The 26952-nt window shown below is 65.3% G+C and overlaps 4 protein-coding genes, 1 long non-coding RNA gene and 1 other non-coding gene across 9 annotated transcripts; 4 read left to right on the top strand and 2 right to left on the bottom strand.

Annotated features, from left to right (window-relative positions):
• Positions 1-114: 114 nt before the first annotated feature.
• Positions 115-7767, bottom strand: SLC25A22 (solute carrier family 25 member 22). The gene is made up of 11 exons (XM_058690101.1): positions 7647-7767; positions 5517-5686; positions 4359-4522; positions 4132-4257; positions 3871-3926; positions 3153-3243; positions 2544-2662; positions 2261-2435; positions 2005-2159; positions 1820-1895; positions 115-1749 (listed from the first exon to the last, which is right to left on the bottom strand). Exons 3-11 carry the CDS (start codon positions 4376-4378, stop codon positions 1596-1598), a joined length of 972 nt encoding a protein of 323 aa, XP_058546084.1. The 5' UTR covers positions 4379-4522; positions 5517-5686; positions 7647-7767; the 3' UTR covers positions 115-1595.
• A 477-nt stretch (positions 7768-8244) lies between these two features.
• PIDD1 (p53-induced death domain protein 1) lies at positions 8245-14115 on the bottom strand. 3 transcript variants are annotated; one of them, XM_058690100.1, is made up of 16 exons: positions 13851-14115; positions 12765-13116; positions 12072-12485; positions 11544-11753; positions 11399-11453; positions 11026-11227; positions 10815-10940; positions 10523-10702; positions 10298-10445; positions 10038-10173; positions 9806-9956; positions 9611-9716; positions 9387-9505; positions 9195-9308; positions 8864-9069; positions 8245-8611 (listed from the first exon to the last, which is right to left on the bottom strand). In XM_058690100.1, the coding sequence occupies exons 2-16, from the start codon at positions 13075-13077 to the stop codon at positions 8368-8370; spliced, it is 2724 nt and encodes a 907-aa protein (XP_058546083.1). In that variant the 5' UTR covers positions 13078-13116; positions 13851-14115; the 3' UTR covers positions 8245-8367. The 3 variants fall into 3 exon arrangements, with proteins under 3 accessions (XP_058546083.1, XP_058546082.1, XP_058546081.1); XM_058690099.1 differs by having other exon boundaries at positions 9593-9716; positions 12765-13153; positions 13851-14114; XM_058690098.1 differs by having other exon boundaries at positions 9593-9716; positions 13851-14114.
• A 311-nt stretch (positions 14116-14426) lies between these two features.
• LOC131488368 (uncharacterized) lies at positions 14427-15593 on the top strand. Its single transcript, XR_009250184.1, has 3 exons — positions 14427-14533; positions 15136-15361; positions 15494-15593. It is a non-coding gene; the product is annotated as an uncharacterized LOC131488368 (long non-coding RNA).
• Positions 15594-16035: 442 nt separating this feature from the next.
• Positions 16036-18350, top strand: RPLP2 (ribosomal protein lateral stalk subunit P2). Of its 2 annotated transcripts, none has more exons than XM_058690107.1 (5): positions 16036-16187; positions 16330-16453; positions 17023-17071; positions 18055-18153; positions 18240-18350. In XM_058690107.1, exons 2-5 carry the CDS (start codon positions 16331-16333, stop codon positions 18311-18313), a joined length of 345 nt encoding a protein of 114 aa, XP_058546090.1. In that variant the 5' UTR covers positions 16036-16187; position 16330; the 3' UTR covers positions 18314-18350. The 2 variants fall into 2 exon arrangements, with proteins under 2 accessions (XP_058546090.1, XP_058546089.1); XM_058690106.1 differs by having other exon boundaries at positions 18237-18350.
• On the top strand, positions 17104-17237 carry LOC131488970 (small nucleolar RNA SNORA52). The gene has a single exon (XR_009250346.1). It is a non-coding gene; the product is annotated as a small nucleolar RNA SNORA52 (small nucleolar RNA).
• Positions 18351-21515: 3165 nt separating the features above from the next.
• Positions 21516-26851, top strand: PNPLA2 (patatin like phospholipase domain containing 2). The gene is made up of 9 exons (XM_058690087.1): positions 21516-21833; positions 23581-23813; positions 23902-23967; positions 24321-24530; positions 24788-24848; positions 24959-25135; positions 25249-25381; positions 25598-25720; positions 25814-26851. The coding sequence occupies exons 1-9, from the start codon at positions 21647-21649 to the stop codon at positions 26082-26084; spliced, it is 1461 nt and encodes a 486-aa protein (XP_058546070.1). The 5' UTR covers positions 21516-21646; the 3' UTR covers positions 26085-26851.
• The last annotated feature ends 101 nt before the right edge of the window (positions 26852-26952 follow it).

The following is a 26952-nucleotide window of genomic DNA, read 5'->3' as shown; positions in this document are numbered from 1 at the left end:
CCGGTGCCGGTCAGCGGGTGGGCGGACAGAGGGAGGTCTGCAGGAGGGAGGCCAGTCCCAAAGAGAAGGCTGCCCTCCCCCAGTCGGTTCCAACAGATCTCAGAGAAGAGGGTATCTACTTAGAATATTTATTTATCTTCTCACAGGACAAGACACGAAAAGTTACAACTTCTTAAATCTCTTCAAAAGAAAAAAATATAATTCTGTAAGCAGCAGCAGCAGCTTCCAAGGTACAGATGTGGTGGGAGAGGACAGCTCCCAGGAACAACCGTGAACTGGGTGGGGGGGCCCAAGTCTGAGCCCCAGGTAGTGTCACTGGGAAGGGGCCTCCGGGGAGGGAGCCCGGGTGGGGATACACAGCACCAGCACATCAGGATCAATCACCAACACAATCACGTAGCCTGGGGTGGGGTGGAGCAGGGGTGGGGGGCAGGCTGGCTTCAATTCACAACATCAATGAAAGAGGGGGGTCCCGGGAGGGCAGAACTTCTGGAGTGTGGTCAGGGGCCTTAAGAAGAGGCCCAGAGAGTAGGGTGGGCCCTGGGAGGGCTGAGGGGGCATGTACTGCCCCCAGAAATAAAGTGGGTACCCCAGGCTCCTACTGGTCCTCATGCCTGCCCTCCCCACTGGCCAATCCCAGACCCAGGGCAGGGGGCAGGGGGGTGTCTCTGAAGAGGGGTCTGCTGAGAGGCAACAAGAACCAGGCTGGAAAAATAAATGCCTGGATGGGGTCAGAGGGGAGCCTAGAGCACACGGCACAAACACGCACACATTGCCTGGCCACGTGGGTAAGGCCGGCGGCCCTGCCACAGCCCCGTCTCTGAGAGGCCAGGCCGGTTGAGGGCTGGTGGACACGATCTGCCCCCCAGAACATTCTCACATGCACACAGACCTTACACACCATGGGTCCCCAGCCTGGGGTGGGGGTAGAGAGGCCCCACCGGGAGGGATGCTGGGTCCCACAGTAGAGTAGGGGGGCTTGCCCTGGGAGTCAGAACCCAGTGACCCCCCTGCACCTGGGACTCCTGGCTCAATATGGGGAGCAGGAGACCTCCTGCAAGGCTGGCTGGGGGGCAATGTGGAGTCCGGGCTGAGGCGAGAAGGGCGACGGCAAGGGGAGGCTGGACGGATGGACACAAGGATGGACAGAGCACTTGTGCTCAGCAAGTTAATAAATAGGTTTGTGCGGGGTCCCTTTGTAGACTAGGGGCCAAGCCTCGGGGACGAGAGCTGGTAGACTGGAGGGTAGGGTCCCGCTTGCCCAGCCCAGGCCTGGGGGCCCCAGCCCAGAGACCAGCTCTGTCCCTGGGGGTGTTCAGGCCGGGGTGGAGCTGTGGCGGGGGCTGGCTCCAGGAATGTAAAGATTTCTGCGCTTTCTACATAAATACGACGTTGATCCCAATGGTCGTGCAGGCAGGACCCCTCAGGGGCCCCTGTGTGCACCACCCACGTGGACCCTGTGCCCCTCCTCTGCTTCCCCCCCATCCATGTGTGGAGAGGCAGACAGACTTCCTCTCGCTGAGTCCTGGGCAGGCCACCTGGCTCCGGCCCCGCTCTGGTCCCACGCGGCTGGAGGGCATAGGTGGCCTCCGGGCTCAGTGCTGGGGTGGCTGCAGCAGCCCCAGCAGGGTCTCGGCGATGCCCAGGAAGTAGACCACTTGAGCGATGCCGAACAGCGGGGCGATGACCAGGGCACGGCAGTAGGCACCCTTCAGGAAGGCCGAGGGGCCCTCGTGCCTCAGGATCTTCCTGTGGGGACGGGGCGGTCAGGGCTGGGGCCGGCCCACCCCCCACCCCCACCCCCACGGGGCCTTCCCACCTGGCACAGTCCAGGAACCCGGTGTAGGTGTCCTCGTTGACTCCGCGCTGCAGCGACTGGAGTCTGGTCTTCACCACTGCGGGGCGGGTGGGGGGAGAGGCGGGTCGTGCAGATCAGCATGGGGCCCTGCCCACCACCCACCCCGCCCCTGGGCCTGCATCCCCAGCTGTGGCCCCGGCACTGACCGTCACAGGGGTTGACAGCCACGGCAGCCGTGCTCCCAGCCACACAGCCAGCCAGGAAGGACACGTAGAAAGGAGACTTCTCCGCGGATGCCGGACGGCCCAGCTGGTTCAGGTTGGCAAAGAGGGGGAAGTAGACGATGGAGAAGGGGACGTCCCTGTGGGGGGGGGGGAGGGAGGGACGCTGGTGACCTCCGGTTGTGTGGTGGCCAGGCCTCCCTCCTTCCTCCCCTGACCCTCACCGTCCCCCGCCACCGACCTGAGCAGTGTGGCCCCCAGTCCCTTGTAGAGGCCAGCGATGCCCCGGCTCCGAAGCAGGTCCCGGGTCAGCTGGGTGGCTGTGGGCCGGGGGGTGGCCGTGGCCTCCACGGAGGGCTGGGCGCCCCCTTGGGCCGACAGCTGGGCCTGGGCAGCCAGTATCTTCTTCTGGGCGGCTGGGGAGAGAAGGGATGGGCCTGCTTGTGAGGGGGGGTGGGGCGCCGGGAGCGGGGCCCTGGCTGTTGCCCCCGTCCCAGCTCTGCGTCCCTGCCCTGCACCCTCACCGAGGCGGCCGGCATCCTGAAGCTGGATCTTCAGCATCTCCATGGGGGTGGTCACAATCACCTGGCAGGTGCCAGCTCCACAGCCCGCCAGCATCTCCTTAAACAGGGTCAGCTTCTGCCTGCGGGGAAGGAGTAGGGCCTGTGGCGCAGAAGCTGAAGCCCCTGCCGCCCTGGGGGTGGAGGGTACAGGGAGTGGGAGAGGCGGACGCAGTCCCGTGGGGGTACAGCGCCCTCCAGCCCTGGCACCGAGCCCAACAGACAGATGGCCCCACGAGCAGGGCCCGGGAAGGTGGGAGGACCGTTCTCACGCGCACAGCCCTGGAAAAGCTGGGGGTCTCAAGTACCCAACGGGCCACCCTTTCGGTCCCACCCTCGGGTGACAGGGGAGCTGGTCAGCACCTCCCAAATCCCACCCCGCAAGGGGCAGTTCACAGTGGCCGGGGGCCAGGACCACTGGGGCCTAAGCACCGCTGACTCAGCATCCGCTTCCCTCCCTGGGCAGGAGGCAGAGAGGGAGTCAAGGTGAGGGGCACAGGAGGGCAGAGCTTTTGTCCTTTGTCAGGAGACACACACCCCTCCCCCTCACAACCTTGGCCCCCAGCCCCTCACCCGTCCTTGGAGAGCTGATATCGAAAGAAGTCGTTGGCGGCCAGCTTGATGGCCTTCTCCGGGGTGACGAGGGTCAGGTTCACGGCGGCTCCTGTGGGGTTGGGGAGGCTCTCAGCCAGCACTAGCCTCCCAGCTGGCAGAGCCCTGCCCCCGTCACTCCTTGGCCCGCTTCTCCTGCCCTCTCACCCACATTGGTGCCAGGCGGGGCAGGACCGGGCAGGGACAGGGGCAGTGCCTCCTCCAGGCTCTCTGCTCCCCCTCCCAGAGGAGCACCTCCCCTGGAGGACGGGGTGCTCACGCTGCTGGGGCCAGGGCTGCTGGGGAGGCAGCGGCGAGCCCCTTGAACGGCGTCTGGGCAGATCCGGGCCTGAGGATTGTCTCCTAATCGGCTTTGCAGCAGCACCCCCACCCCCTCCCGTCTCCCGGCACAGATGGAGCCCCACCTGCCCAGAAGACGAGGGAGAAGGCTGCAGCCACCATGGTAGAGACACCGTGTCCTGCCATGCTGGCAGGCAGTGGGGGTGGGGGCGAAGCCACAGAGGACTGCCCTCCCCATGGGTCCCACCCTGTGTCGTTGGCCCAGCACCCAGACCCCCGTGGGTCACGTCCACACCCACACACCTGGCCCAAGCGTGCCGCCCTGCCTGGTGCTGCCACCTGCCTCCCAGCTCCTCCAGCCGGGCCCCTCTACCCACGCCTGCCCCACCCCCGGCCTCACCTCGGTACATGCCAAAGTAGCCCTCCGAGCGGACGGTCTTGATGAGGCAGTCAGACCTGCAGCCAAGGGGAGGGGGTGAGCTGGGAACCAGCGACAGAGCTCCCCAGGCCTGCCCTGCCCTCAGTTTCCCCTTTTGTGGAACAGGGTGAGGGAGGCAGGAGCAGGGCTTAGGGGTCTGAGCCTCACCGCACTGCCCGCCCCCCCTCCGCCCCCGCAGGCTCACGAACTCCCCCCCCCACCCCCTCCCCCTCGCACACTCACATGCTGCTGTACACGCGCTGGCCATTCTGCTGGTTCTGCAGCCTGGTCTTGGCCAGGTCGATGGGGAACACGCAGGTGACCCCGATCAGCCCGGCGATGCCGCCATTGATGAGCTTGGCTGGCAGACTGAGAACAGAGGGAGCGTCAGGAGAGTGGCCTCCCCGGCCATAGGTCAGGACACACGGGGTAGGGTGGAGCCAAGACCAAAGGCAGGGTCGCGTTCTGACCTGATCTGCTTATCAGCCATTTAACTGAGCGCGCCCAGGTAGGAGCCGGAGAGGTGGACGGTGGAAGACGGATGGACGAGGTAGAGGCGGCAGAGGGTGGGCGGGACAGAGGGGGAGGGGCGGTCCTCCACTTTCTGGGGAATTTCAAAACCACCACTTCTCTTCTAGAAGAGGGTGAGGAATCAGCAGAGGGAGGAACAGACCACACAGAGGCACATCAGGGAAGCAAGCTTCCCCCCCAGGCGACCTCCCCAGGTCTCGTGCCGGGTCACCAAGCCCCTCACCCACCCGTGGCCCCATCTCTAGGGCCACCTGCTTTCCCCGCAGCCACCCCCCTGCCTGTGAGTCCTCCCAGCTGGCCTCGCTCACGCTCACACACACTCACGTGCACACCGAACACACACGTGAGCGCACTCTGCCTTTAAAGGGCCAGGCACCTCTCCGGGAGTCAATTTCCCGGCCGGCCGGGCGTCTCAGCCCTGGACTGTGGGTGACCCCCTCATCCTTGAGCAGCGGCGGCTGGTGCCTGCCCTCTTCGGGATGGGGCTGGAGGCGCCGAGGAGCCCCCCAGCCCGAGCTCAGCTCACAGCCACCCAGGTAGATGACACCAGGCCAGGAGCCGGCTCCACTGCCGTGGCTCCTCTCGGACAGACCCCTCCCCGCGGACAAGCACCATGCTCACCCACCCCAGCCCTGCACCCACCCTCCTGTCCACCCTTCCCCGGAATCTCTCTCCCAGACACACGGACACACACACACAGACCGGAGCTTCAGAAGCTTCAGGGGTGTTTGGGGCACAGGCTAGGGGGCAGCTGGGAGGGGATGGCTGGCTCTCTGAGGCTCGATGTGGTTGGTTCCCCCATCCACCCTAGGGGTTGGAGGAGACAGGGCCCCTCTCACTAGGCGCAGGGCAGGAAAGCCAGAGCCGAGCTCAGGAGCCTCCTGTCGGGGGGCCCCCCAGAGTCCTGGGGCCGGCCGGCCCCGCTGCCTCTGCTGGGGCCCCCACCCGCAGCGCTGCCGCCCAGGGTCACAAGGCTGGCTCACACCCGTGGTCCCTCTGAGGACTGGTGACCTTCACCTCGGCTTTCCCAGGCCAGCCGTCCCCCGTGTCCCCGGGCCTCCGGCCCCATCACCTCCGAAGTCCCCAGTCCCGCTCACCCCGAGGACGGCACTCAGCTCCTCCAGGACTCCAGCCCGCGGGGCTCACAGAGGAGATCCAGTGGCCGAGGGAGGTGCCGGCGCACGGATTGGCCGCTGGGCGGGGCGGAGCCGGCCTTGGGGGGGCGACTTTCTCTTTCACTTTGGGCGCGCCTAGGCTCCCCGCGGCCCTGGGAGAAGGGATGGGAAGGGGTGTGACGGCTTCGGAGAGGCAGGGCCAGCCTCAGAGATTTGATCGGCCCCGGTGGGCCTGACTCAGGCCGACCCGGCCAAGCCAAGCCAGCTGCCCACAGGCACCCCAGCCCACGGCTGCCGCGACCCCAGCTGCCCAGTGGCTTTCCGTCTGCAGCCCACGGGCTGGTTTTGTCTAGGACTCCAGGACCCAGAGAATGGGGCGCTCTCTGTGCCCAGGCACCCTGTGCACAGATATGGAGAATATCTGGTCCCTAGGGGGGTGGGGGGAGGAGTCTGTGCCCACTCCTCTTTGTGAAACTTGTGTGTATGTTGGATGAAGACACGTTTCGTGGAAACCTCACCCTAGGGCACAGGAAGACGAACCTGTTTACTAAAAACACCAGAGAAGGGGCGGCTAGGTCTCCAGAGGCCACTGGCTGCCGCCCACAGGACCACTCACCTGCCAGGTCCAGAGGGCATGAGGACTGGCACTCCCAGAGCCCTCTGCCCTGCCAAGGGCCCCCGACGCACACGCCCAGGGCCTCAGTCCTCAGGACCTGCTTCCCCAGGCCCTATCCTACAGATAAGGGTGTGACCTCTGAACTTCAGCCTGACCTTTCCCTCCCCACCCCCACCCCACCCCCGCCATGTATAGGCTGGCCACAGCCAGCTCTCTGCTGCCCTAGGCTGTCAGGGGCAGGGTCCGGGCCCTCCCTCTGGTCTCCCAGAGGTCTACGCCTGCCCTCTGGGGAACTGAGTGAGCCCTGCCTCCTGGAGCATCACCAGATCCCACCTCCCATCCAAGGGAAGGGACACCTGGGTGACGGGGGTCCCGAAGTCAGACAGACCGTCAAGATGAGGAGGGGAGCAATGAGGCAGGCCCAGAGATCCCAAGCCTGAGAAGAGAGTGAGTCCTGGGGCCCCACATCACAAGCCATAGGCTGCAGAATGGAACAGGGAAGACGGTCGCTGGACCGACAGCCGTGACATGGAGGGGCTCTGCCTGGGGGAGACTGGCCAGGGGCCCAGTGGACCCGAAACCCCCTCTGTCCGTACTCACTCTGTGGTTCCCACCCCTGCTTATGAGACAGCTGTGGAAGGCCTTCCCTCTGCCCCTCTCGTTGCCACAGAAACCCGGCCACCAGAGCCAGGCCTGAGGCCCAGGGCTGTCCGTCCTCACTGTCCCCTTCTCCATTTGTGCGGCCAGGTAAACTAAGGACCTGAGCAGGCTGGGGCCGGTGCTGCCCACAGAGACCATTCACGGGATGATTCCGCTACTTCCAGACCCACCCGGGGAGAAAATCTCCCACCAGGGAAGCCGCGGAGCTCCCCTACCCCCACGAAAGGCGATGGGGGTGACGCTCAGTCTGGCACTGGCCGCAGGCTCCCCATTCAACCCCCCCCCCCCAGCTAGTCCCGTCCCCGTTGGAGGGGGCACTTTCTATCCTGTCGGAGGGGCCCCGATCCGCAGACAAAGGAGGCTTGGGTTGGGGGCTGCGGGCTCCAGCTCAGAGGCCGGCTCAGGCCCCCCTGTCCCTTCCTCTGGAGGGGATGCAGACCGGGCCCGGGCGGTCACGCTGCCCCCACCAGGCGATGGCGACTCCAGCCACGCACGTGTCCACACAAGTCCTGCGGGGGTCCCACGTGTGTGCCCCCCCCCCCCCCCCGCGGCCTGGCCTCTACTGCTTGGGCTGTAGCCCCAGCTGTACCCACCCCGTGGGGACACGTGTGCGCGGGGAGCGCGCCCGGCACCGCCCGGGGTCGCGCACGGCCTCCCACACCCGGCCGGCAGCTGGTCGGAGCATCCGCCGGCCCGGGACACCCCACCCCCCAACCCCGGAGGCGCCTTGTCGGGGCAGCTGTCACCTCCCCCGGCCACCTGGGCGCCCCTCGCCCCCGCAGCCGGGCCGCACTCGGGTGGACGCCGCTTAAGGGACAGGCCGGGCGGGCACTCACCGCGCGCTCTGCCGCCGCCGCCGCCGCGCTCGCCTCCCCGCCGTGGCCGCGCGCCCGGCTGCTCCGAGGCGCTGAGACGCGTCCGCTCGGCGCTGCGCGCTCCGCCCCCTGCCCCCGGCCCTCGGCAAGCGGCCTCCGGCTCCCCCTCCCGGCCGCCGCGGCCATTGCGCCCGCCCGGCCAGGGCCCGGAGGCCCCAAAAGGCCCTTCCTTGGTCTCTGGGCCTCGCGCCCCCGCAAGAGCCAGGGACCCAGTGATTAGTCCTGCTGGGCCAGCAGGTGGCAGGGGATGCTGCGACGGGGGTGTCCTAGGGCAGGGTGGTGTCCCGGGCCTCGCAGTAGGTGCTTGGAGAGATGGGAGCTGGCCCGGCACCTGCCCGCCAACAGGGCTGACGCGCCACCCCGCACACGGGTGACCCTACCCACGGGTGCCTCGCCGTTACTTTGCAGCTGTAGCCCCTCTCCCTCCCGGGCACATGGGAGCAGCAGGCGAGCAGGTAGTGAAGTCTTCACGCAGGGCCCCATCCCAGCTGAGCCCAGGCCTCTGATCTCAGGCCACCCGCCTTCCACCCAACAAATAAACTGAGCTCTGAGAAGCCGCCAGAACAGTACATATGTGTTACACGCGGTAGGGGCGAGGGGAACAGGGGGTCACTGCGCCCACGCACAGGGAAGGCACCCACTGGCCAGGGTGCATCAGGGGCCAGCCCAAAGTCAGTGGGGTCTAGGCCTGGGCAGACTCTGGGGACGGCGATGCTGAAGGGTCCGGTGGGGCCAGGCCTGTGCGCTGGATGCTGTCTTCATACTTCTGGCGGCCGAGCTCCAACACCGCCCTCACCTCTTCGGCTACGTCCAGCCGGTCACTCTGCTCCAAGGCCTGGACGAGGCGCCCCACGGCCCCCGGCTGCCCGGCCTGGCGCTCAGCCCAGGAGAAGAGCATGTGACGGATCTGGCCGTCCAGGTCGTCCCTGGGGGGGCGGGGGGAGTGGTGACCCAGAGGCCCAGCCACCACACCCAACGTTCTGCTCACCCTCCTAGGGGGGGTTCCCTGCTCCCTAGGTGGGATGTGGCCAGACCCTCCCTTTCCTGCCAGTTGGCCCTGTCCCCGCCCACCTGGGGCAGAACTTCAGCCAGCCTCAGGGAAGGTCCTCCTGGCGGCTGCCAGGACCCAGGCCTGAGGCTGGTCCAAAGCCAGCAGTAGCAGGCCCAGAGGAACTCACCGGAACTCATGCCTGATGCGCTGCAGTTCACGGTAGGGCATGCCGAGGTGCAGGGCCACAGCTGGCCAGTCAGGGCCCAAGCGTCCGGCCACATTCAGCAGGTTGCTCTGGGTCAGGAAGCCGGTCTCAGCATCACCCAGGTTCAAAGGTGCCAGGGAGAGGCTAGTCCCCTGCCCCTGCCCTGGCGCCTTGGACCCCCGCAGTCTCTGTGAGGAGGAAGGGGTGCAGTGAGCCCTGCCCTCTGCCCACACCCCCCCCCGGCCTCCCCGCTCCCGGCCTCTGTGCCACCCCTGCCCCCTTCACACACACTGCCCCCCACCCCAGGCCACACCGGCAGCTTGATGGGCAGAGTGGCCATCCACGGGCTGTCTGTGCCCTTGCGGTGCCGGGCCGCCTCGGCCTCCTCGGGCACGTCCTCGGGCACTGCTCCCCGGTAGAAGGACACCTGGGGATGGGATGAGGTGGGGCTCAGTGTTCTGGCCTCTGCCCAGGCAGCCTGGGGCTCCCTGCCCACTTGACCCACCTGGCCCCTCACAGCCTGAGCCTGTCGGTCCAGGGTTGTGGTCACATATACCTCCTTCACGTTCTTCAGGTGTGAGTAAAAGACAAAGCAGACCCTGCCCTGCACGCAGTCTGGGCGGTCTGGGGGCGGGGATGGGTTCAGCAGGGAGCCTGGGGAACAGACCCCAGCGTCCACCCACCGCCCCCAAGGAGGGGGGGGGGGCATACCAGCATCCACGTCAATACCCTTCTCGAAGGCAGCGAAGAATTTTTCGCCCTCGAACATCTCCACCGTGTCAGAGGGCTCGGGGCCTCGGTACCTCTCCAGCAGCCGCCGCAGGGTGGCATCCACCTGGGGGCGGGGGGGCGCCCGCTGGCTGGGAGCTCAGCGCCCGCACCCCCGCACCCGGACCTCACCCCTCGGCCCTGGCAGACGCCCACCTTGCTGAGGGGCAGACACTGCAGCAGCACCTGCTCGGGGTCGCGGCGTCGCTGCAGCGCGATGAGGCTCACGCGGTGCAGCCGCAGCCGCTCCCAGGCCTTGCGAGCCAGGCCCTCCACGCGGGTCTTGGCGGTGTACCAGAGCCAGTACCTGCGGGGCTGCACGTGAGTGCGGCCGGGACGAGCCTCCTGCGGGGAGGGGCCGAGGGAGCGGGGGTGGGGGGGCACTGACCAGGAGAAGTGCGTGACCCGGAAGCGAGCATACAGGTGGGTGAGCTCCAGGGTCACCTGAGTGGTGATGTCATCCCACGTGGCTTCGGGAGGGGTCCGGTACAGCAGGTGAAGGCATGAGCGATCCAGACTGAGGCCTAGGGACGCGAGGGGGTGGGAGGCTGAGGCCACCCGCGCAGGGGCTCCCCGTCTGAGCGCTGCCCCCTCAACCCAGCGGCCAGGAATTCAGGTGGGCCGGACGGCCGGACGGCCGCCTCTCACCTGTGACGCCGGGGGGCAGAGGCAGCTGCACTGTGACCGGCTGGAGGAAGCTGGGGGGGCCGCTCTGGGAGAGGCAGAGCAGGGGGCTGGCCGCCGCCCCGGGCTCCTCCAGCAGGGCCCGAAGCTCCCCGCTGGCCACGCGCACCACCTGGGGCAAAGAGGCCACCTGAAGGCTCACCTTTGTCTTGAGGCGGCCCCCACCGCCCACCCTGGCCCTGCCTGTACCTGCATATAGACCTGCCGAGGCTCGTCAGTGGCCCCAGGGGGGAATGTGACCTTGACCCCAGGATGTCCCGAGGAGTACAGCAACGTCCCCTCTGGTGGCACCAGGCAGGCATTGGACACAGGACGCGAAACCACGAGGAACCATGAGAAGTGGGGCACCTGGCAGTGGGCCCAGAGCCGCTGGGCACGGGGGGGGGGGGGGCGGGAGTCAGAGGGAACAGGGTCAGAGCGGGGACGGGGTCTGGGCAGAGCCGTCGGGCGGAGGCGGGGGGAGGGCCACAGTGGCTCTCACCTTGGGTGTCTCTTCTTCCAGATGAGTCTCCAGGTCACTCCAGTTGTCATCATTCAGGGTCCTGACCACCACCTCACGGCAACGCCGGGCCCGCGGGGGCACAAAGAGCAGCCACAGGCCCACCTCCTGCCAGGCAAGGGCGGCGTGAGCGCTGGGCCCAGGCCTGGGCCCTCATCACCTGCACCCCACCCCTGACTTGTTCTGGGCGTGCCTGCTGGAAGGCCACCCCGTGGGGCTGCAGCTCCAGGACGTGGCTGAGCAGAGAGTCGTGGGGACCCAAGGGGACGAGTCGTGGCTCCGGCAGCCGTAGTCGATAGCGGATGCTGACAGGGGTGGCAGTGGCCCCAGCAGGGAACTGCAGGCGGACGCCACAGGCCAAGGTCACCGAGCAGCCTTGGGGGGTCACGAGGAAGCTGCATGACAGGGCGGACATCCAGTCAGACGCAGAAGGCATGTGTACATCTGAGTTGGGCACCCCTAGGAAACCGTGGGAGACCCCGGAGGCATGAGCAAGGTGTCCATCAGGGACAGGGTGACAGGGCCAGGACATGCTTGTCTGGCCCCATCTCTCCTCCCCAACACACCTGTCCAAATCTGAGTTCAGGAACAGTCTGGGCATTTCTGGGATCGTCGGTGTCCCTATGGAGAAACAGAAAAGCTGTTAGAACAGCCATGGCACCTGCCCCCTCCGTCTGTCTGTGGCCTGACCTCCCCCAGCAACAGGCCTACCTGGGGGACTGGGGAGGGCAGGCAGGGCCTCGCCCAGGGGGTTCCCCCGAAGGCGCACAAAGGGGGCGTCCCGTAGCTCAGGGGGCACGTCCCGGAGCTGGTTGTCCCTCAGATCTAGTCGGGTGAGCAGCGGGAGGTGGGCCAGGCTGGTGGGCACCGAGGTCAGGAGGTTGCTGTGCAAAACAAGCAGCCGCAAGGACCGCAGCCCCGCTGCGGGCAGGTGCCAGCTCAGGGCCAGCAGAGGGCCGCGCGGGGCCACCCCAGCCCTGGCCAGGACGGGACACTCGCACTAGTCCCGTCTCTGCCCGCTCCGGCCAGACTCAGGGGGCTTGGGAAGTCTGTGCAGGGGCCTCCACAGCTGGGGAAGGGAAGGCAGGCAAGGGTCACCTAGGGGGGTGGAGGCTCCGAGGTGGGCCAAGCCTGTGTGTGCAGGGGCCCCTGTGGAGGACAAGGGGGCCCGCGTGAGAGTGGAGGCCAGGCACTCCCCGTCAGGCCCAGGGAGCCAAGAGGGCCACGGCTCCTACTCACCAAGGGAGGCTGGGAGACTCTGCAGCCGGTTGGAGGCCAGGTTGAGCTCGGTGAGGCTGCTCAGGCCTCCGATCTCAGGGGGCAGAGTGTCCAGAAGGTTCTGTGAGAGATCGAGGCACTGCAGGGTGGACAGGGCTCCCAGCGCTTTGGGCAGCGTTCGCAGGCAGTTGTGGGTCGCATAGAGGAAGGTGAGGGTGGGAAGGGCGCCCAGAGCCTCAGGGAGCTCTGAGAGGTGGTTGTGGGAGAGCAGGAGGGTGCTCAGACCACGCATCTGGGGGATGCAGCCCGGCAGCGTCTCCAGGCTGTTGAAGCTCAGGTCTAGGTGGGCCAAGTGGGTCAGGCCACTCAGGCCAGCAGGCAGTGTGGTCAGGGAGCCCCGGAGGCAGGCACCCAGCACATCCCGCTGTTGCCCACCTGGAGAGGGGAAAGGGGAAAGGGGGAAGGCAGATGTGGCCCTCAGAGCCAGAGTCAGGTCCCCACTCAGAGGCACAGACTTCTCCTAACCCCACCCACACAGGGACAGACCGAGACGCCAGCAGACGGACGCTGCAGGCTCGTCTGGGCTGATAGCCATCACCCACGACCTGCCCCAGGAAAGACAGCCACACCAGGGTCGGCTGGGAGCTGCGGTGTCCAGGAGCCCGGGCTCAGCCAGCTGCACCCTGTGAGGGGGCGGGACCAGGTGGGGCTCACCTCTGAGGACCAGGGAGCGAAGATGCCGCAAGCTGCACGGCACCTGGGCCAGGGTGGTCTCTAGCAGCCGAGGGTCCTCGTGGCTGCTCAGTTGCATGAACTGCACCTCCAGCAGCTGGGGGGACCGCCGGGCACACAGGTGTAGCAGCCGCTGGCAGCCCCCAGGGTACAGGTCCAGGCTCAGCCGGCTCCCAACCAGGAGAGGGGGGTCCCCGGGTTCTGCGTCCACAGCATCCGCAGCATCTACAGCGTCTCGTGCGGCATCTTCTGTAGCAGCTGCCTCGGGCTCCAGCCCCTCCGCCACCGCGGCCATCGCCCACTGGCCGTCCTCGGGGGCCAGACATGTCCCAGCCTGCCAAGCAGGCCTGCTCAGGCAGGGCCTGGGAAGGCTGCAGAGTCAGGGGGAGGAGTGGGGGGGGGGGGGAGTGGGACTGGGCCCTCCTCCTGCTCAGGGGAATGGAGACTCCGGCTGGAGGGGAATCCTTGAGCCAGGCCAGCCGACCCACAGAGCCCAGGGCCTCGGCTGCACAGATCTTTGCTGGAATAGGGCTGGGAAATGAGCGCCCCAGAGCTAGGAGGGCAGCACGCAGGGAGACCTGTGTGCAGAGGAGCCTGGGAAACCTGCTGGGGCGGGGGTAGTGGCAGAGGAGGGAGAAGTGAGGCTTCACATCCCAATTCTGGACATTGGCACAAGGGACTCCTAGAGCTGTCAGCTCATCCAGGCTGTCTCCTTTCCCCGCCCCTTTCAGAGTTCTGGGTCCAGCCCCACCTCCAGCCTTCACACCCAGGAGCTTTGACCAGAGGTCAAGGACTCTGATCTGCCGCGTGGAGGCAGTGGCCCAGACGTGGAACAGGGTGATTGTGCCGGCATGTGTCAGAGAAGTGAATGTGTGTGGGGGGTGACGGGACCCCACTTCGTGACCGCCGGAGGAGGGTTCTCCCACGCTTCCCGTTCGCATCTCGGTCGGAAGATGAAGGCAGTAGTCTGCACACTCAGAGCTGCGATCGCCTGGGGGGGCCGGTCCTGGCCCCGAGAGCACCCCCGACCCCCACCGTCCCCACCGCCCCCCAGCGCCCCGCGCGTACCTGCCTTCCAGGCTGTGCGCGGTCCCCGGTGCGCGTCTGGCGCCGGGTTTCCGCCGGTGAGTTCCCAGAGCGGGCCGGGACTCCCGGTCCCGCCCAGTCGGGACACCCCTAGCTCTGTGGTGGGACCGCAGGCAACGGCCTCGGGGTCCCTCCCCGCCCCGCCTGCCCTCTGCCGGCCTGCAGCCCTGGAGACGCGGCCGCGGACCCCAACCGGCAGCCGCCAGCCCAGCTGCACTCGGCTTCCTGTTAGTCTGTCTCAGTCCAGCCTCTCCCGCCGCGAGGGCCCGCGTAGCGGCTGGGAAACCCGCCCTTTCAGAGGTTCCTGGCCCTCAGGCCCGCCCTGCTCCGGAGCTGGGCATTCTGGGCCCCTGTCAAAGTGAGCTAGTGCAAATCTCAGCACGGAGGAAGGGTTTGGGGGCCCATCGCAGCTGCTGCCAGAAGCCAGAGCTCTAAATGGGCCACTTCCCAGCCAGCCTCAGGGGCCTCCTTCTCCCCGAAGCCTTCCTGGGGCTCCTCTAGAGACCTTGTCCCAGCTCCTGTGATCCTTATTAACTGGCAATCGCTCTGGGCCAAGTGACCCAGCAGTGGGCTTCCCCGCATGTTGCCTTTTTCAATCTTTGCACCTCGAAGGAAAGGAAATGGAGGCTATGACAGATTAGATCTTGCCCAAGGACTCATAGCTGGTAAGTGCCAAAGTCAAGAACTTCAAACTAGGTCTGACTCTCAGAGCCTGCCGTCCCTGTGTTCATTTGCCCACACTGCCGCACCCTCTTTCCTCCGATTCCCTAGCTATCACCGTCCCTTCCCCCAGGATGGGCAGTTCTGCCAGGCCCCCACTTTCCTGGCTCCTGTCCCCCACTCAGTTTCTACATAGCTGCCGAAGTCTTAAATCAATCACAGGAATACTATTCAGCTTTAAAAGGGAACAAAATTGGGATACACGCACACACACATTACAACGTGCATGAACCTTCAGAAGATTGTTAAACGAAATGTCAGATCCAGAAGGGCAAACACTGTGTGCTTTCTCTAATACAAGGTCCCCAGAGTAGTCAAATTCATAGAGACAAAAAATTAAGATGGTGGGAGCCAGGAACTGGAAGAGACAATAGGGAGTTACTGTCTAATCCAACTTGGGAAGATGAAAAAGAGTCTGGAGATGGATGACGGTGACAGTTGTGTAATGTGAATGGACCCAATACGACTGAATTGGGTGATTAAAATGGTAGATCTCATGTATTATTTTATCCCTAAAAATAAAAATCACAACCTGCTACTTCCGTAGGTATTGCAGAAGTCCCCTCCTTGCAAGGAGTTTCCCCACTTTACCCCAACTGTGAGACCTTGAACAAGAAAACCTTTCTGCGCCAGACAGGGAGGCCGCCCACAGGAACCGTGTGGTTTGCATGAACACACCCGTGCTTGATGCACTACACCCGAAGGTTGGCCTCGCTGTGACAGCCTCCCACGGGCTGGGGTGGCTCCTGCTTCTGGACCCATCCCCAGCCACGGTGAGGCCTTTGCACCTGACCCTTCTGCCTGGCGCTCGCCCCAGTTCTCAGGGCCACCTCATCCCTTCGAGCTTATCTCAGTCTGGATCGACTCGTTTATTTACTCTGTGTGTTCGCGCGCTCTAAACTTAGGTTCCGGATAAGCAGGGCCAGGCCTGCTCCCTCTCGGCACGCCAACCGGCGGCGGGGTCCCGGATACCGTGCAGTGAACAAGTGGCACGTGGACACAGAGGTGAGTTCGGAGTCCACACGATCCCGCAGGGGTGCAGCCACCAGGCCCAGGCCGCTCGGCTGCGCAGTGTGAGCGCGGGCCGGACTCGCCCACCTCACTGGCCTGGCTGCGCGGGAATACCGCGGGTCCCCACAGTCCCCGCTGCCAGGAACCAACCGGCAGCCAGCCGGCCGCGTGCGTCGGCACAGAAAGCGCGCCTGCACTTCCGGTAGCGGTGCACCATGGGACTTGGAGTCCTCCCACGGCGACGGCCACGTCCGCCGCACAGAGATGTGTGGCGGGAGTGGCGGCCGCGCTGCAAGCTCGCTCGCCCCGCAATCCCAAGAAGGTCGGGGGACACTCGTCCCCGCGTGGTACAGGAAGGCGGCCCTGGAGCTGCCCTTCGCCTTTGCTGCCGCGGGACTGTACGAAGCGAGGCCTCTCCGCCTCCGCCGCCCGGGCGCCCTGTGACGTCACTCGGAGGCGCCCTCGCGGCGCGGCCCGCGGATCCCGGGGGCTTCTGGGTAGCGGATTACCCCCGCCCCCCGCGCCTGCGACTTCCTTTCCGTCCCTGACGCCGCCGAGGTCGCACGCGTGAGGCTAGGCCGCCGCCGAGTGAGTGGGCGGCGGGGCCAGGGCGCGGGCAGTGGGGGCCGTGGGGGTCCCGGGGAGGGGCGGGCAGGCGCCGGCCGGGTCTTGGAGGGGGCCGGGGCGGACGGCCTCCGAGTCACGCCGCCGCCGTCTCCTCTCGCCTCAGGATGCGCTACGTCGCCTCCTATCTGCTGGCCGCCCTCGGGGGCAATGCCTCCCCCAGTGCCAAGGACATCAAGAAGATTCTGGACAGCGTGGGCATCGAGGCGGACGACGACCGGCTCAACAAGGTAGCCGCCCCGCAGGCCCCACAGCCCCCGGCTGGCCCGACGCTGTGCATATGGAGGCCTGTGGCCTCGGCGGCGCGGGTTTCACCCTTGAGAAAGCGCGGCTTGGTGTGCTCGGGGCGGGCGTGGGGCTGCTGCGACCCCAAAGAAGGGACGGTGAGGCGGGGGGGGGGGGGGGCGTGAGGCGGACTCCAGCCTGGTTCTGGGGACCCGAGATGGAAGTTACAGCGCAGTTTAAAACGTCCAAGTGATTCTGTGTTGGAGAAGTGGAAAGGGCAGGGCGCGTTTTAATGACGTTGTCTTTCATCCGCCTCACTAACAACGTTCGGGCGTGTGGCTAGGATACACCGAGATGCTGTGCGATTCTTGCTCGGGAAATGCCGGGAGCGGCCCGGTTCCCGCTAGCGGCAGGCTTAGATTAGAGAACGCACGTGCGGGCCATAAGGGTTGGGCTGGACAGGGCAGGCCTCGAGGCTCGGGGGCGTTTTCTCTGTGCTCCTTGGTTCCAGGAGGTGAAGTTAGGGTGTGGGGCGCAGTAGTGAGCCTCTGGTAACTGCTGGTTGTGGTTCTAGGTCATCAGTGAACTGAACGGAAAAAACATCGAAGACGTCATTGCCCAGGGTGAGATTGTGTGCTGGGGGGTTTCGTTCTCGTGGTCCATCCTAATCCCTGCCGGTCAGCCTGTGGCCTGCCAGGTTTCGCTTGTGGACCAGAGCACTCGAGAAGCCTCACCCAGAGAAGTGAGCAGGCTTCAGTGGGCTCGTGCCGGGGATGCTTCTAGACATTCTGCGTGGGAGGGCAGTAGAGGGTGCTGGTGCTATCACCGGGCCGGCTGCCCACCCCACCTGCAGGGTTCGGAACTGGGTATTATTTCCATCTTTAAATATATTTTTTAACGTTTGCTTACTTTTTAAGAGAACGTGTGCGTGAGAGGGAGAGGGAGACAGAGGATCTGTGCGCTGTCGGCACAGAGCCCGATGTGTCACGAACTGTAAAATCATGACCTGAGCCGAAGCCGGATTAACTGACTAAGCCACCCAGACAGCCCTGGGATTGGGGTTTTATGAACAGATCTCACCACGTGTTCTCGGGGGGTTGGGAGCACCGACTGGGTGTGGGAGAGACCACAGGTCCCTGCCCCTCTTTGCCGGACAGATGGTTTTCTGGTGGCATGAGGCTGCAGATGATGGAATTGTTCGGAAGTGGTGCTGTTGGGACGGTGGTTCTATCCCTGTGTGTGTACCTCATGGGGCACAGCCACCTCGGCAAACAGCTGGGGATGAGGATCTGGACCCAGGTAGCTGACTTAGTCCTGTCCTGGATGTAAATGCATTTGTCCAGCTTCCTTTGGGGTGGGTGTGGTCACCCAGGGGTGTTTTGGGGGGGGGGGCAGGGAGGGATTCCTAGACCGTTTCCAGACGGGACATTGTAGGGGGCTGGGGTGCGTGTATGTGGCAGAGGCAGAGCCGCCTGTGTGGGAGGACAGAAGCTTGTGACGCTGGCACTTGGTGATGTCTCCCTGTATCGGGCAGACTGTCTTGTCCACCCCCAAGGGGCCTTCAGGCGAGCACCTGCTCTGATCTCCTCTCCCCTGACTCCCATAGGTATTGGCAAGCTGGCCAGTGTGCCTGCTGGTGGGGCGGTGGCCGTCTCTGCTGCCCCAGGATCTGCAGCTCCCGCTGCTGGTTCCACCCCAGCTGCAGGTAAGTGGAGGCTGGGGCAGGGTCTCTGCTGGGAATCTGGCATGCACTGTGGGCCTTGCTCACTGTGCCGTTCCTCTCCACAGCAGAGGAGAAGAAAGACGAAAAGAAGGAAGAATCAGAGGAGTCGGATGATGACATGGGATTTGGCTTGTTTGATTAGAGTCCTGCTCTCCTGCAAATAAAACCCTTTTTACGTATTTTTTGAGCGACCTGTGAGTGTTTTGTAAGAGTGCGGCCTTGGCACGGGGCAGGTGTGGGGGAAGAGGGGGTCCCACGGTGGGTGGGCAGGCCTTCATTCCAGGAGAAACCCCAGCCCTTTCTGGTGACGTGAGGAACCGGGGATCTGGTGCAGAGATGGGTACCTGGGATGGGGGGGCACCTCCTACGGATCTAGGGTGCGCCAATCCTTGAGTAGGCTCTGGAGGGGACGTAAGCCTTCTTGGGCACAGTCCTGACTCCTGAGGACTGCCGGGGCCTCCCCAGGAAGTGAAGCCTTTAGGGGACACACAGGAACACTTCAAAGGCAGCAGTGGGTGGTCTGCAGTGCTCTCAGGAGGCTTTGGCTGGTGGAGGCCAGCAGTTGCCCCAAGACTGGTAGCATTTTTCAGTTACACACGAGAAAGAGGTGCGGTGGTGCACGTGCGATCTGTAGGTTTCCCTGTGGAGTCCGGGCTCCAGTTCACGTTCAAGCTCCACTTTTAATCTCAGCAACTCGGGGCAGTCACGTTCCTGCTCTGAGGCTTGGTTACCACAGCTATCTGACAGTCTGGCCAGATGAGGAAGGGGCTCGTAGGCAGTGATGTTGGGCCACGTGCCCACTAAGTCCAGGGGCAGGCCTGCCCGTGCCCATCCAGCCACCATCCTGGCCCTGCAGTGGTTTATAGTCTCCTGGGCCTTAGGTCCCCTGCCCACCAATGCCAGACCGCTCAGTAGACACTCCGATCCTCCCTCCGATTCACACCTCCCTCCCGGTGCTGGCTCTGGGTCAGCACCGGGCCGTGCCGTATGTGCATCTCGTGCCAGGCTACAGCTCTGACGTCCTCATGGGTGGTTTTGCAGGGAACAGGTAAGGAAGGAGCATAAAAGGAACGTCTGGGGGTGGAGGGCCTCTCTCAGGGAGGGAGGATGAGGCCTGTGGGACAGGAGTGTGTATGGGATGTGGGAAAGAAGGCCTGAGGCCCTCCTGGTTACCCAGAGGAGTGGGGACTCGCGTGGGACTCGGGTTTAGGGGAGGAGGTAGAACCCGCTCCTGTGGTCGGTGGGACACGGGCCAAGAGGCATCACCGCACGTGTTCCAGCAGCATGTGCTGCAAGGGGCAAGGAGGGTGGGGTTGTGGATGCCCCAGGTTCCCTGGAGGAGGGGGCCTAAAGTCTGTGGGCAGACCTTAGACCGGGAAGAGAAGGGTCCTGTGTGGGATTGGAAGCACGACACCAGCCTGGCAGAATGATTACACAGCAGGTCAGTACTTACACGCTCGGGTCCCGTACCTCTGCTTGAGTAAAACCACCTTTTAGGGGCGCCTGGGTGGCTCAGATGGTTGAGGGTCCTCTTGATTTCAGCTCCGATCATGATCTCACAGTTCCTGGGATCCAGCCCCACATCTTGGGATTCTTCCCCTGCCTTCTTGCCCACGTGCTCACATGTGCCCTCTCTCAAAATATTTTTTTTATATGATTACACAGCAAACACCAGGGTTTTCATCCACACTGTGAGGGAGGGGGGCCACCTCCCACCCCCAGCCAGGGTTCCTGGAAGTGCTGCTATGTTCCTGGCTCCAGAGCAGACAGTCCCAGGGGCCGGGAGAGAGGGATGTGTATCCAAAACAGTGCAACTCTGATGTGGAAATGGGGGCAGAGGTCTCCCGGCACTGGGGCAGGGCCACCCTTCAAGGCCCCACAGTCCCTCAGAAGCAGGAAGGGCCTGGACCCTGGCTTGTCGTTGGAGCAGGTCCCTGGCTCAGCCTGCACCTCCTGGTGGTCACCCTGGTGAACCCCTGGGCTCTCCAGGCCAGCTTTGGGGTGTGCTTCATCCCCACTGTACCATACCTCCTGCCCCCTGCCGCTTCCAGCAGCTTCCCCAAGGTCTCGGTCAGAAGGGGCCTTGATCATCCTAATGGGGCCATAGTCTCTGCACTGTACATCCATCCAAAGCACTTGGGGGTTAGTGTCCCCATGTGCAAGAGAAGGTCAATTGGTCTAAGTCAAATTCAGTTAAATATCTCCTGTTTTCCTCTCTCCCAATCCCCGGGTCTGGGCTCCCCTCCCCACCCCCAAGGCCTTTGTGCATGCTGTCCCGCAGCCTAGGCACTCCTGTGCCCTCCACCCACGGTCCCCCATCAGTCCTCATTTTGAGCTTATGTAAACAATGTCTCCCCCCGCCCCTCAAATAGGGCTGGCTCTGGACTGACCCTGCTCCACTGCTCTATCCTGTGCAGTCCCTCTGTCAGACACACCGTCGGTGCCAAGTATGGGTGGCTGAGAGCACAGAGGCTGAGGGATGGACAGCATGACCCAGGTGGTCCTGTCCTGGGGAAGCCCTGCTCTGGCTTCTCAGCCTGGGCCTGAAGGGGGTAGGGGGTGCAGTCCTGAGCCGCAGCCCAGACCTCCATAGCCCTGGCACCAGCTTCTGCCTAGGGTGTGGGTGTTCCTGAGGAGGCAGAGGCATCCCACCACCCCAGCACAGACCAGCCCCTTGTCTGGAAGGTGGGGTGAGGTGCAGGGCTGGCTACTGGATCCAAGCCAGACTATGCCTGCCCTACACTCCAGGAGAAAAATGCGGAAGGGTGTGAGGGTGACATCACAGGAGTGCTCCACCTGCTGGGGCAATTAGCGGGGGGAGGGGAGGGCCTGACTCTTAACCAAGTAGAACCCTGGTTAGCGCCCAGCTATGGAGGGGCCGCCCCCGCGGGCGGCTAGGGCCTGGGCGTCAGGTTGGGGTCTATAGCACTAGTGTTAGCTCTGGGAGCTGTGTGTGATTCGCCTCCAGCCCTAGATACTTATGAGTCAGTCTGTAGATGAGTCCTGGGGTCCTTGCCCTGGGGCGAGCTCCTCAGTGTCCCGAGTGGGTGTTGTAGGTGGGCCCCTCGGGAGCGGGGCGGTGACTGCCCCTCGCAAGTCTCCGGATTTGTACAGGCTCTCGGGCCCCCAGACTCCGCGCGTCCCAGGCCTGCGCTCCCCCTCCCTACACCCCTGGGCCACTGTGTGTTCCCTCCAGCTTCCCCGCGAGGCCGGGCACTGGGTCTCGGGCCCGGGGGCGGGGCCCCAAGGCCCCCGGAGGGCGCGGCCGTTCCCCGCGCGCTCCGATTGGGCGGCGCGTGCTGGCCCCGCCCCCGCCCGCCCCCACTAAAAACACCGCCTCCGCCACCGCCAGGCACAGCGTCTCCGCCTCCGCAGGCGGGGACCCCAGCTAGAGCGACCGCGGGCCCGGCCCGGCCCCGGAACGAGCGGGAGCGCGCGGCGCGCAGCGAGCCCCGGAGCCCGGAGGGCCGCAGCGATGTTCCCCAAGGAGGCGACGTGGAACATCTCGTTCGCGGGCTGCGGCTTCCTGGGCGTCTACCACATCGGCGTGGCCTCCTGCCTCCGCGAGCACGCGCCCTTCCTGGTGGCCAACGCCACGCACATCTACGGCGCCTCGGCCGGGGCGCTCACCGCCACGGCGCTGGTCACCGGCGCCTGCCTGGGTGAGGGGGCGGGGCGGGGATCCGGCGCGGGGTCCTGCCTGGGCGAGGGGGCGGGACAGGGGGCCTGCCTGGACGAGGGGGCCGGACAGGGGTCCTCCCAGGTGAGCGGGCGGGACAGGGGGCCTGCCTGGGTGAGGGGACGGGGCCGGGATCCGGCAGGGGTCCTGCCGGGGTGAGCGGAGGCCGGGCGGATGTTCTTCCAGAAGGTAGAGCGCCCCCCGCCCCGCCCCGGCCCGTCCGCTCCGGGAAGCTGGCAGGGGCGCGGGTCGGGTGGGGAGGGGTCTTTTGCCCGCCCCCAGGACCCGGGTGGAAGGTCCGAGCTCGGGCGCCGGCCCGGGGGCGGGGCCTGGTTTGTTTTGCATCGAGGTGCCCAGGGATTGGGGTGGGGCCACGCGCGCCTCTGGGGCCGAGGCTCTGGCCTTTCAGGGCGCAAAGGCTGGAGGACGGGCAGGTGCAGCAAAAGGTATTTCATTGGAAAGAGAAAGTAACTCGTGGGCGGGACCGTGAGAGTCGGGGGAGGGGCCTCACTATCCCAGTAGCCCTGCGGTGGCCCAGGTCACTGTGTCCTGGGGCTACGCTGTTCCAGGCTGCTGTGTCCCTGGGGCCCTGTATGGGGTGGCCTCTGAAGAGTATTTGGGTACCGTAGACTGGTGCCTCCCAGGGCATCTGGAGGAGGAACTTGGCCGGTAGGGCCTGGGCAAGGCAAACTCTTCCCCACCCTCTCCCTCGTTGCCCACCGCCCACTGTGGGCCTGGGTTCCCGGGTGTGGTCAACCCACTCCCCTGGGGTGAGGGGTGCTTCCGGGCCCTCCAGCCCCTCCAGCGGTAGTGCAGAGGTGGGTGTGCACCGGGATGGCCTTCTCTACTCACAGGCACTTCAGGCAGGCGCGTCAAGTGCTGTTTACAGCACACTGAGTACTTCAGGAGTCCTGGGAAAGGTGCCCAGCTCCCAGCTACTGGGGCAGCCAGGGTGACAGAAGGGTCAACAGGTCCTTGAATGCCCTGCCCAGCAGGAGCCTGTCCGGGGTTCTCCGCTGCCCCCTTCCAGTGACCTTTGCCCTGAGGGGCTGGGGTAGAAGGAGCATAGCTCCGCATCCGTGGGACCTGGGGGCCCTGCCCCTCTCTCTCTGGAAGCCTTCCAGCCAGTGTCTGTCATACCTGCGTGCTGGCCTCGGGCCACACCTGACTTACTGCTGTGGAGGTGGCTCCCAGGACACCCCCTCTTACCCCCAAGGAGCCTCTTTTTCAGGAGCGGTCTTGGGCAGCTACAGTCTCCACAGCATGGCGGGCTCTATCCAAGAAGAGTGTTGGGGGTGCTTTCTCAGGGGCGGTGGGACCCCACTCTTTCCAATCCCATGCCCACAGGCCTGTGCTGGACTCCCTGGGTCTGGCCAAGTGTGTGAAGGCTAAGGCTGGTCAGGGTTGAACCTCTGCCTTCCCCCCCCCCTCCCCTTCACAGGCTGGGGGCCACACCAGGTCAGGCCCAGTGAGTCATGGATCAGGGCAAGCAGTTGGGAAATACTGGGCAGAGGGAAGGCCTTGGCCCCAGCTGTCTGCCCTCCAGGGATGGTAGCCTACCTTTGTCTCTCTGGGGCAGGAAGCAAGAGTCCCCGTCATGGGCCAGGCCTCGTGATGGATACTGGGAGTTCTCCAGGGTAGATGGCGGTGCCGTGACTGTGCGTGCTGTGGCTCTGGGCATGGGACCATGGGGTGGTGGCAAGCCCTGACTGTTGGCCCTGCTCACCCAGGCGAGGCAGGTGCCAACATCATCGAGGTGTCTAAGGAGGCCCGGAAGCGGTTCCTGGGTCCACTGCACCCCTCCTTCAACCTGGTGAAGACTATCCGTGGCTGCCTGCTGAAGACCCTGCCTGCTGACAGCCATGAGCGCGCCAGCGGGCGTCTGGGCATCTCCCTGACCCGAGTCTCTGACGGCGAGAACGTCATTATATCCCACTTCGGCTCCAAGGACGAGCTCATCCAGGTGGGCCGTGGTGGGCCGCATCCCGAATCGGGCACAGTAGGAGCTCAGGGTCCCTGCTCACCACGCCCTCTCTGTCCCTGCCCCACAGGCCAACGTCTGCAGTACCTTCATCCCTGTGTACTGCGGCCTCATCCCTCCGGCCCTCCAGGGCGTAGTGAGTATCCCCGGGGCACCTTTCCTGGGTGACCAGAGTCGTTCCCTGGGCAGGCAGTGGGACGAGGCAGTGGGGAGGAGGAGGGCAGCGGTGCCTCTCCCCCCCCCCCCCCCCCAGCCTGTTGCCTCACTTCCACGTTACTCAAGAGCCAGGCGGGCCCCCTGGAGATGCATACTTCCTGTGGCTGTCTCTGCCCCTCCCCCAAGGTCTGGCCATCTGTTCGGCCGCCCGTGGCCAGTGCCCAGTGGGTGAAAGGCTCGAGGGAAATAGCCACGGGGTGGAGCCCAAGGTGGCCCAGTGGGTTAGCCAGCTCAGTCCTCAGGCCTCTCCCTGTGTGGCCGTGTGTCCCGCAGCGCTATGTGGATGGCGGCATCTCAGACAACCTGCCACTCTACGAGCTCAAGAACACCATCACCGTGTCCCCCTTTTCGGGAGAGAGTGACATCTGCCCACAGGACAGCTCCACCAACATCCACGAGCTCCGGTTCACCAACACCAGCATCCAGTTCAACCTGCGCAATCTCTACCGCCTGTCCAAGGCCCTGTTCCCGCCCGAGCCCACGGTGAGCCCTTCGCCAGGGGGCCCGCTGAGCCTATCCCGGCTCAGTGCCAGGGGAGCGAGCTGCCGGAAGGCCTCTCCTGAGGGACCAGGCAGAGGTGGGCGCTGCACAGACTCTCCATCGAGGCCGCCCATCCAGCAGCCCGGATCCCTGTCACCTTGGCGGAAGGAAGGGGCTGTGGGGGCTCCAGAGGGCGGAGCAGGGCACCCCGGCTCTCTCCTGGTGCCTCCCCGCTCCTATTCATCGTCCCCCTGCCTTAGGTGCTGCGGGAGATGTGCAAGCAGGGTTACAGGGACGGGCTGCGTTTTCTGAGGCGCAACGGTGCGTGGGTGCCCCCTGGAGCAGGCGTGGGTGGGGTGGGCGGGCGTGGTGGCTCCTCGCCTCTGCCCCTGCCCCGGTGCTGATCACCTGTCTGGGGGGTCCCCACCCAGGCCTCCTGAACAGGCCCAACCCCCTGCTGGCGCTGCCCCCGGCCCGCCCCCGTGCCCCCGAGGATGAGGATATGGAGGAGGCCCAGGGGGCCACAGAGAGGGCCCTAGCGGAGGGCCCCTTGCAGCCACCCCTGGAGGACCACATCCTGGAACATCTGCCTGCGAGGCTCAATGAGGGTGTGTGCAGCTGGCGGGGCGGATGGGGGTCCCTGGCTGGTGGGGAGCAGAGGAGCGGGGAGGGCCTGGCTTCCCGGGCTGCTGGTCAGCGTCCCTCCTGCGCCCACCCCCAGCCCTGCTGGAGGCCTGCATAGAGCCCAAGGACCTGCTGACCGCCTTCTCCAACATGCTGCCTGTGCGTCTGGCCACAGCCATGATGGTGCCCTACACTCTGCCGCTGGAGAGCGCTGTGTCCTTCACCATCCGGTGAGGGGAGCAGGGGGCTTGGGCGGGGACCGTGGGGGACCAGACTTCGTCATCTGTGAGTGGTGGACACCGTGGGGAGAAGGCCGCTGGCGGGGGGATGCGGCAGAGACGCCGGGTCGGGGGTCCCAGAAGCTGGGGCGCAGGCCGGGGTGGGGTGGGCGTGGGGGAGGGGGAGGAGCCATGCGCCCTGAGGCCACGCCTCCCGTCCCCGCCCAGCTTGCTGGAGTGGCTGCCTGACGTCCCTGAGGACATCCGGTGGATGAAGGAGCAGACAGGCAGCATCTGCCAGTACCTGGTGATGCGTGCCAAGAGGAAGCTGGGAAGCCACCTGCCCTCCAGGTGAGCCCCCCTCACTGTTGTGTCTCCCCCAGGCCTGAAGCCCCAGGGGCCGCCTCTAAAGCCCTCCCGCCCTCCATCCCTCCCCACCTGCAGGCTGTCGGAGCAGGTGGAGCTGCGCCGCGCCCAGTCACTGCCATCTGTGCAGCTGTCCTGTGCCACCTACAGCGAGGCACTGCCCAGCTGGATGCGCACCAGCCTCTCGCTAGGGGACGCGCTGGCCAAGTGGGAGGAGTGCCAGCGCCAGCTGCTCCTGGGCCTTTTCTGCACTAACGTGGCCTTCCCACCCGATGCCCTGCGCATGCGCGCCCCCGCCAGTCCTGCCCCTGCGCCCCCACAGCTCCCACCCGGCTCGCCCCCTTGCTGAGTGTTCCCCCCCCCCCCCTGCTCCGCCCTTCCCCAGCCCCCTGGCGTCCCGGTGCTGAGGGCTGGGTCCCCCAGCTTCCCTGCCCCGTGAGGTGGGGGCCCTGGGGCGGGCTGAGATCCCCCCTCCTGGGCCTCTCTCCATGACCACCGCAGGAGTCAGGACAAGGGGCCCCTCACAGCTGCTAGAAGGGGACTTGCCGTCGACCCCTCCACCGACCACTCTGTTGCTGCGCTGAAGAAAGAGGGGTAGCGAGTACCCCTCCCCTCACCTGTGCCTTTATCTCTCCCTCAGGCCCTGCCCCAGGGCTGGGGAGAAGGGCTGGGCTGCACCCCCCCCCCCCGCCTCCCCCCCCCCCCCCCACCCAGCCCAGCGTCCCCCAGCCTGTGCAGTATTACTCCCTAGAGCTTTGCACCTGCGCCTCCCTCATTCGGCAAGTTTTGCCAGAGAAGAACGTTTGTGAAGAATTATTTATTTTCGCCAAGCAGATATAATAAATGCCACAGCTCGGCCCCGCCTCTCTCACTGCGTGTGACTCCCCGGCCACAGGGGCCCTACTGTCCTCCAGCCTGGCATTCCGGGCCTGAGGCTTTCCCCTAAAGGCCCTGGTGGGCCCGGGTTCTAGCCCACTTCTCCGCCTGGGACTGCTGTGTTTGCCTCACTCTGCCCGGAGGTGTGCTGCCCGACCCTTGGGCACAGCTTTCCAAGGGCCAGCGGAAATGCCGGGACCAAGATCCTCACTAAATAAAAACTGAGAAATGCTTACCAAAGGTGGTGTCCGCATCTCCACTCCATGGTGACACAGGTGGTGTGGGGCTGACCTCAGGCTGGGAGGGCGAGGTTCCCAAGCTGAGGCCTGGGGACCTGGGAG

Source organism: Neofelis nebulosa, chromosome 10 (assembly GCF_028018385.1).
Source record: "Neofelis nebulosa isolate mNeoNeb1 chromosome 10, mNeoNeb1.pri, whole genome shotgun sequence".
Classification (NCBI taxonomy): domain Eukaryota; kingdom Metazoa; phylum Chordata; class Mammalia; order Carnivora; family Felidae; genus Neofelis; species Neofelis nebulosa.
This window is presented reverse-complemented; position numbering and strand designations above follow the sequence as displayed.